Source organism: Gavialis gangeticus, unplaced genomic scaffold (assembly GCF_001723915.1).
Source record: "Gavialis gangeticus isolate Ggan-Ray unplaced genomic scaffold, GavGan_comp1, whole genome shotgun sequence".
Lineage (NCBI taxonomy): Eukaryota > Metazoa > Chordata > Crocodylia > Gavialidae > Gavialis > Gavialis gangeticus.
The window spans coordinates 21,278,060-21,286,842 of record NW_017728996.1 but is presented as its reverse complement, the minus strand read 5'-3'; the positions used below and the strand labels follow the sequence as shown (position 1 = coordinate 21,286,842).

The window sequence follows — 8,783 nt, the reverse complement described above, 5'->3', positions numbered from 1 at the left end:
ATTCATAAAATGAAAAGAGAAATAGAGTAATTACAGATTTGTACATAATACAAAACTTCTTTCCTGGACTTTGTCTCAGATTATCATGCCAAAATCCTGAGGTTCCAAACACCACTTAAATAAAGCCCTGTGGACTTTCAGGAATGTCCTTGGCATAGGGCTTAATAGAATGCTTTGAGCTGCATATCTATCTGAATTTAATTAATTGTGGATAGTTGAATGGCAATGTGGCTGGTCTGCAAATTGCTTAGTGGAGAGTGATGTTAAAGTAACAAAGTCAGCTTCCACTGTAATAATATGAGCGCAACATGTGAAAACTTACAGTGATTAGTAGGGCATGAAATAAAGCGCTGAACAATATTATGAAAGAGGGTTAATGACTGTATTTTTCCTTCATGTCCTCAAACTTTTTAGGACAGGGCAATTTATTGGTATCTATAAGGCTAGAGTCTACCTGGCACTTACATGGGTATGAAAAGAAAATGGAAAGGGAAAAGGCATAAGGTGCTTTCAAACCCCATATCTCCACTTTACCTCTTATATAAGGGATCAGGAGCGCTAGCAATCCTTGGATTCAAAAGATCGTTCAGGGTTTGTTTCCTCCTTGTATATACAAAGGTTCAAGCTATCGTCAAAGGAGTGGGTAGGAAGCATGGATAGGGCATATCCCTAGACAGTACAGCTGGTCAGCTGCAAAGAAGACAGCAGACGACACTCCTCTAAGTGATGATGTAACTTAGGGCCTTATTATACCTTATGCTGTAAGCTGAACAAATGTTAATTGGCTTAATGTTGTTGATCTTATTGGAGCAGTTGCACCTTAAGGCAAAAAATCATCTCGGCCTGTCCTTCACCTTCACAGCTGTGACTTGACACTAGAAGCTTGGCGAGCAGGGTCAGGACTGGCTGGGCAGAGGGCAGGCCCACCACCAGGTCACTTGCAGCAGTTTCCCAGAGGCTCTCTGGTCTTGCTGAAATGGACACAGTGGCTCTACACTGAGCAGGGCTATCAGACTTGAGGCCTGGCAGCCCTGCTCTCAGTGCGGAGCTGCCACAGCTTGACAAGACCAGAGAGCCCCAGGGAAACCACTGGGTCTCATCATGCTGAGAGCAGGGCTGCCAGGACTTAAGCTGGCCAGCCGTGCTCTCGGTGCAGAGCCGCTGTGTCGGTTTTGGTGAGACTAGAGAGCCCCAGGGAAGATGCAGCCCTGGAGCTTTCTCGCTTTGTCCAGCTGAGCCCCTGAGAAAGCTCCTTGCTATCTGTGCGGCTGCAGTGCCTGCCACAGCTGCCCAGAAAGTTTCACCACCTGAGCTCCAAGGGGCTCCACGCTGATGCTGGCAGGAGCAGTGAGCCAATCCAGGCAGTGCTGGGAGACAGCAAGGCCACTAGGGATGTGGCACTTGCTGTGCCCTACGTCCCTTGGCCCTAATACCATCCAGCATCCCAACTCACCCTGACTCAGGAGGAGCCACTGTGTTCTGGGATACTGAAGGACTTCAGTTTGGGCAGAATAGCTATCTGGGGTGTGCACACCTTAATTGAACAGGAGCAAAATTAGGCAGATTAGAGAAAACCCTGCCCTGGAGTGGAGTAACAAGTGTTTTAGGCCACTTAAAAGGTGTTAACATGCAGCTAAACCAGGGATTCAGAGCTCCAGAAGCCACCTGATATTACTGTGTAACAAGGCCCTTACATACCCTGTCAGAAAAGAGCAGAAAGGAGTGGGGTGGTATTTTGTAAGATGTTGTGCCTCCCAGGTCTCCCACTGGGTAGGATGTTTCTCTCAACATGCCTTCCTCAAAACTGTACCTTTGTTGCACAGTTGAGACCTACATTTCTACCATCTACTAATGCTGGTGTGGCTTTTTAGATTAATCCTTATTGTTTAGACAACATCACTGTAGATTCTTTCTGTGTTATATGGGCCTAATCCAATCAGAAAAACCTGATAGACGTGGCCTTGGGGAAACAGGTAGCACTGTAGCCATAGAGCCTGGTCCCTAGCTGGAATAAATATATATTACACCACTGGAAGCAATGATACAAGTTAGATATATTTTTACCAGCTGATGCTCAGACCCATGCAGGTATTATCAAGAAGGTTTATTATCAAGAGACCAACACCTTCACACCTACAAGTCCTCATGTTACCAGGGATCCAGAGTGCAAGTATATGGCCTGCTCTGCCCTCCACAAAATGGAACTTTCAGTTTTAATATCATCATCAACCCCCCAGTATGCACAGTTTTGCTCTCTGGTGCTGAGCTACTATCAAGTTCCCAACGTCATCTTTTACAAAAAGAAATTAATCAGACTCATCAAATCACTTGTTAGCATGCTCTGGCTTGAGTTCTGCATTAGCAAAACTAGTGTACACACAAAGTATTTTAATTTTTGTGTTTAACATTATACTTGCTGTGTATGTATATTTGGTTGGAAAACTGAAGGTTTAATCCTGGAGCATTCACATGAAAATAAATATTTTTGGCCCAATAGTTATTAGAAACAGGATGCTACTTCAGTAATTTTAGTCAGCTCAGTGCCTGAAGCAATTTGTTGGATAGTATAAACTAGTTGGTTGAGGGACTCGTATATGTTCATAACAAATACTGATTTAAGAGCTGTGTAATTATGAAACCATGATATCCAAGTTGGTCAGAACTCGTTAGCCAAAACATTGAAAATAATGGGGTTTTTTTATAAGCAAAAGAAAGCACTCTGGGGTGTAGTTTATATGATGTATGTATTTTTTGCAAGTTTGAAGCATTAACCTTTTGCTTTGTAACATATTCGAAACATATGTACATAATATCGGAAGCATGCAGGTTTTTTAAATATTCACATGCTGTCAGGGGCTGTCATTTTATTTCTGTTCTTATCAAGCAGGGTTGTACTAATAGCAGTAGGTAACAGCAATGACAGTTGATTCAGCCAAATCTAGGGGTGTGTTACTAATGTTTCTATGTCTCTGTCTCATCTGAGTCTTTCTGCAGTTTGCTGGATTTATTTTCTGTCAAATAACAATAGACTGGGTAACCAGTGAAAACACTGCTTTCTAACATCAGTCCAGAAAGTTTCCTGACTCTGCAGCTGATCTGTGTTACCTTTCCTTGCAATAGGTTATAGGGTCTTCCTTTCCTTCTGTTTTTCAGGTACCTAATGTTTTCTTAGCTTTGCTCTGAAGATCGAAATGGAGCACATTTGTTTGCCAGTAATGAGTCAATACAGTAAAATCTGAAACAGTGTAGTGATTCTCTAGGCTAGGCACAGACATTACACATAAACTGGTTTAAGTGATCTGAAACTGGTTTAAACCTGTAACAGAGCAGACATTCAGTGCACATAAACCAGTTTGAAAATGGCTGAAACCAGTTTGAGATAAACCTGGCTGAAAGTAGTATCAGACTTAACTGATTTGGGTCAATCCAATTTATGCAATGCCTGTTCCAGACACCTTCCTGGTTTAACTTAAACCAGAGTCCCCCAGCTTTCCAGATGCTTTGCAGCCCTGGGTGGGGCTCTCTGCTCCAGAGCAGGGCTGGTCCCACCCCTCTGCTCCCTGGCTGGAGCTCTGGCAGAAACAGCAGGTACAGCAGCATCTGCCTGGCTTCCCCGCGCCCTACCACCCCCTCACCACGCCCTGCTCAAGCAGAGATTCCCCACCTCCCCTCTCCCACAGCACGGACCATAGCTGGCATGTGGTATGCTAGCTAATGCTGAGAGGTGTATGTGTAAGGCAGACAGGACAAAGGCAGAGAGGACAGTGTCTGTGTAGGGCTTTTTGGAGCTAATCAACAGGGCAGCTGGTAATGTCCCTCTGTTCCTTGCTTGGAAAAAGCTGTTTAAGAAGAGCTTGAACTAATGAGAGAGGCTTTTGTTTTCTTGATAGGGTGCTAAACGCTGTGTTATCAACTCCCTTGCCCCCATCAGCTCAGCACTATGGAAGGGCAGGGAGGGCTGCTGTAGTGCCCCGCAGCTTCTAGCTTGAGCCACTGCAGGCGTGTGCCTGCATTTCTTCAGTCCAGAGGGAATGTCTGTGCAGCTGCATATTGGTTCAGTCTAGCCAGGTTAGACTAACCTGCAAAGATTGAATCAATTCAGGCTTGGGCTTTTTGAATGTCTGTCACTAGCCCTACTGTTTCTCTATGTTGGTCCAGCAACTTCTGGGAAGGCCTACAACTGTACAGGTATTCCTTGCTTGTACATGCATTCCTGGAAAATGGTGCATAACTCAAATTTGCATAAAGAAAACCCACTTAACAATGTAACAAACAGGGATACGTTCCAAAACCTTGACTGTATTGACCCCCAGATCCATTTCTACCACTTTTACAAGAACATGTTGGTACTCACACAGTACACACAAGCACAGGGTGGTGGTGAATGTTTAGCTGGGGTGAACAGAGAGTGATGAAGGCTTAATTGATGGACCAGGGAGAAGGGTAGGAAATACACTAGTGGGAAGCTTAGAAGCCATAATGGGAATGGCAACTACAGTAATACGTGTTGCAAACAATGCATGAGGAGCACAAATCCAGACATGAGACTATATTTTGGTGCATGTCTCTCCCACAATGCACCGCACAAAGCACCTGACTGTGGACTTCCACTACACCAATCTCATAACAGTGAACTTATCTTTCATATAACAAATTTTTGGTGTAAAAAGGTTCATCACATAAGAACAAATTTGCACATACAGACCCCGCACAAAGTGAGGTAAACCTGTATTCAGATGTAGTTCTCCATAAGCTACTTAGTGTCCAGGTCTCTGCTATGCTATGTAGGAGATACCTCACAAAATATCTACCCTGCCTTTGTACTTAACTTCAGGCGACTTTTCTCAAATGTGCTCTACCTCTATGGATTTTTCAGCCTAACAGCAAGCATCTACTGCTTTATCAGACTTCTCAGGGATTTTGATACCCGCCCTCTTCCTTTCCGTATCACCTTTTCTGCAACCTTTCCTTTACAATGGTAGTACTTTTTGATCAAATTTTCCTCAGGCCAAAGTTGGAATCACCTGTCCAGTGACAGTAACATGGCCTTGTTTTTCCTTGCATCTTCTTTGGCTCCCACTTATGTCTCTCATGATTCTGCCATGTTGGCTACCATATGCAGGCCAGCCAGCTTCAGAAAAGAGAGGCCTGCTTTACTAATAGGGTTTGTTATCTAAGCCACTTCCACTTGGAGCAGTGCCCAATGGTGTGCTTCAACCTGTGAGTCATTTTTTCCATTCCTTTCCCAGTTCCTTTCCCTTGCCTTGCCTTGCAACTATAACAGAGTTGGCTTCTTTCTCTCTTTTCCCCTGTCCAAGCACTATCCTGCATACAGGTATGTATTGTTCATTTGTTCCCATTTTTTCACAAGAGCTGGCTGCTGAAAGTTTGGGGAGAAGCAGGAGCATGCCTAAAGTGGAGCCAGAAAATGATATGATTTTCTTGTTGAGTGCTTGTGTCACATAGATAACAGCTCAGCAATTTTGAACTGACCTGAATTGAGTCAGAAAGAATGGTGGAATTCAGCATTCATTGTAAAGCAGAATTTTCTAGGGCAGTAACTCAGTCCTTTTCAACACTTCATTGCTGTTTCAGAGATTAAACAAGAAATGAAGCCCAAACTTCCAGAAAAGTATTCTGCTCACAGACCTCAGATTGTCAGCATCCATCGAGTCTACATACAAACAAGACGAGAAAAGCGCATTAATTTTACCATCGGAAGTCGAGCCTATCTGCTTCCAAAAACGTCTATTGTAATTAAGTGCCCAGTACGAAGGTTTCAGAAGTCCCTTATCCAGTGGGAGAAAGATGGACAGCATTTACAGTACTCTAAAAGACTTGGCATCACTAAATCAGGTTCGCTGAAAATACATAACCTTGAGGCTACAGATATTGGAGTGTATAGGTGCATTGCAGGCTCCATGTATGAAACGTTTGTTCTCAAACTTATTGGCACTGACAACAGATTAATAGAATCTCCAAATCTTAGAAAACGTGCCAGTGAGAACAGTAACACAGATCACAATGAGTCCAACAGCTTTGGAGCCAAATGGCATAAAATGAGTAAAATGTGGCAAATGTGGAGTAGAAAGCATGAGCTGTATTTGGATGATGGGCAAGTTAATGACCAGCCATTCCTGAGAAATCTTGAAACCGCTGGGAGGAATTCAGCTGAAAAACACAGCTCTCATGGGTTCAGAAACAGACGTCTGGAGGCAGCAATTCTTCAAGGTGCTTACAGCATGGATACTGTACAGTTTGAAGAACTGATAAGGAATATGAGTCAGCTCATTGAAGCTGGGGAAGTCGATGATGATTTGGCATCCCAGGTCATATATCAGTTAGTTGCTGAATTATCTAGACTACCACAACCTACTACTGAAAAGTGGAAAGATTCACAGGAAGAATTGTTAGCCTCAAAGCTTACTGCCAAATCACCAAATGTATCTGAACATTTCAACACAAAAACCATGATTAAGTTGACATATGATAAAAAGATACCAATTATTATAAGACAAAAGCAAATTCCTAGAATCTCATTTAATCGAACAATAACTGTACGTATTGGAAATACAGTTTTTCTGACCAAGAATACACATGCTGTCATTTTACTGTGTGAAGCCACTGGCATTCGTGAGCCTAAATATACTTGGACAAAAGATGGTGAAGCATTAAAATCGTCTGAGAAGTAAGTGAACGTGGGTTCTTTTATGTCTAAATAATTCTCTTGTCCCCAACAAATTCCCTCTCTTATATCATATTGAAGTGTGTTACTGTAAAAATAAGATAACTGTGAGCCTTGTGCATTTTATTTCTAAAATTTTATATTTTTTCAAACATTTTCCAGTGTTTTACAAATAATCTTATGAATAAAATTATGCATGTCCAATTCTACAACATTATACGGCAGGACTGATTTTTCTACTAGAAAAGAAAATATGTTTTATATATTTATTGTGATTTCTCTATTCAGTCTAAATTAATTTAGCTACATTGGAGAATAAATAGATTTATATTAAAATAAATATAGAAAGAAAAAGCCTGTGAGATCATTTTGATATATCACATCACATGGTACACTCATATTAGAAGTTCCTGCCAGTGCTTGAGATACTACTAGTCCTCATTTTAAATATTCCCTATTTTATCTATAGTAAATATGTCTGAAGATATTAGTAGATCTAAAAATAGAAGGAAGTTTTAGATGTACCCATTGGCATAATTTGTACATGATACCATTTTAGAAACTAAAAATAGCCTTTAAGACAGTTTTAAAGACAATCTACAGATTGTTCCATGAAAGATAAAGGGACCCTGTGTTATAACCACAATTTGGAAATATACCTGTAGCAAAGAGGGAGCCAAGTATATGTTCAGATGTTTGCTCAACCTTGACCAAATACTTTTACTTTACTGCTGGTAAATGAGAAACTTTGAGAAGTGAGAGACTGATAATATTAACATTAGTTTCATGTGTTTGCCTCCTGGAATTGTTACTAGCTCTTGAGTAATGAAAAAATTATTCTGAACTGATAAAGGTATTTTTGGATATTTCTCAACATCCTTAACTGATTAACCATTTTGCCAAGAAAAATGTAGCTCTGCAGGGCTATCAGTTTAAGTGAAAACATCAAAAAATAAGACATTTTGAAAGTGAAAATATTTCTGGAACCAGGTTGCTCCTACTTAGTGAGGAATATGTAATTTCCTGTTAATTTGTTGTAACTGATGTTTTCATTTTTTGCACATGATGACTTTGTTTTATTGATACAAGAGTCTCTTTTCTAGTTCTAATGTTTACATTTAAAATTACCCTCACTCTAACCCAGACTCCTATCCTTAAGTATTTCAGATCTTCACTGGCAACTAGCAACTTCTCTGATTTTTGTAGGAGACATGAGATTAAATACCACTATATATAAAAATGAGTGTTTTAGATATGGATGCTGCTTGGTTAATTAGTTCAGTGGGCGAATGAGAACCATGTTTTCTTCCAGGCACAAAACAGGGCTTCTTTGGTGCTATAAACACACTCATTTTGATTCGTTGTGCAATGTAGTTCTTAGTTTTGCAAGATTAATACATTAAGGATGATGTCAGATCCACAATTCACATACACATTTATATGTATGGTAGCTAAAGTAACATAAAGACAAAAAAAAAAGGGGGGGGGGGAATGGCAGGCATGATCTAAGTTAGTTCACCTGAGATCATGAATAGGTTAGTCCTATATATTGAACAGGCACATGTTCAGAGTGCAGCCCTGGGGTGGGGGAAGGCCAGAATCTGTGCTTTTCCTACCCCTCAACTCTGACAAACTATTTATAGCCTTCTGACACCCCCCTCCAAACCAGCAGCCCCCACATGACCTGCCAGCCCTCCCTGATCCCACCATACTTCACTGTGGACCTGCTAGCCCCCATGATCTCCCCGACACCTCCACCCACCCCACGTTATTTACACCAAGCTCCCAGCATGGCTTCCAGAACCAGCGAATGTCTGCACACATGACTCCCGAGCTATGATCTTGCAGTTTAAAGCAAGCTGTGTTATTGTAGTTTGGATGCAGCAAACATCTGCAGGTACCCTAAATTTTCAAATTTCTCATCTTCATTTCTTCCCTCTGTTGAAAACCAAAAATCTTGCCAGTAAGGAAGAGATTATTTAACAGACCCAAGACTTTTCATTAGTAATAATCCAGCCACTTTGCAATGTTATTTCCAAATGTGCTGGTCTCATGTGACAAACTGGCTATGCTGAAAAACAACGCAGATAGCACCTAA

General features: G+C 41.4%; 1 protein-coding gene across 2 annotated transcripts in view; it reads left to right on the top strand.

The window, feature by feature from the left end:
* ADAMTSL3 (ADAMTS like 3) overlaps positions 1–8,783 on the top strand; it is a 433,784-nt gene that overhangs the window by 368,110 nt on the left and 56,891 nt on the right. For both annotated transcript variants that reach the window (XM_019504116.1, XM_019504117.1), the window contains exon 20: positions 5,596–6,688. In XM_019504116.1, the coding sequence (XP_019359661.1) occupies positions 5,596–6,688 (1,093 nt within the window). The remainder of the gene's footprint in view (positions 1–5,595; positions 6,689–8,783) is intronic.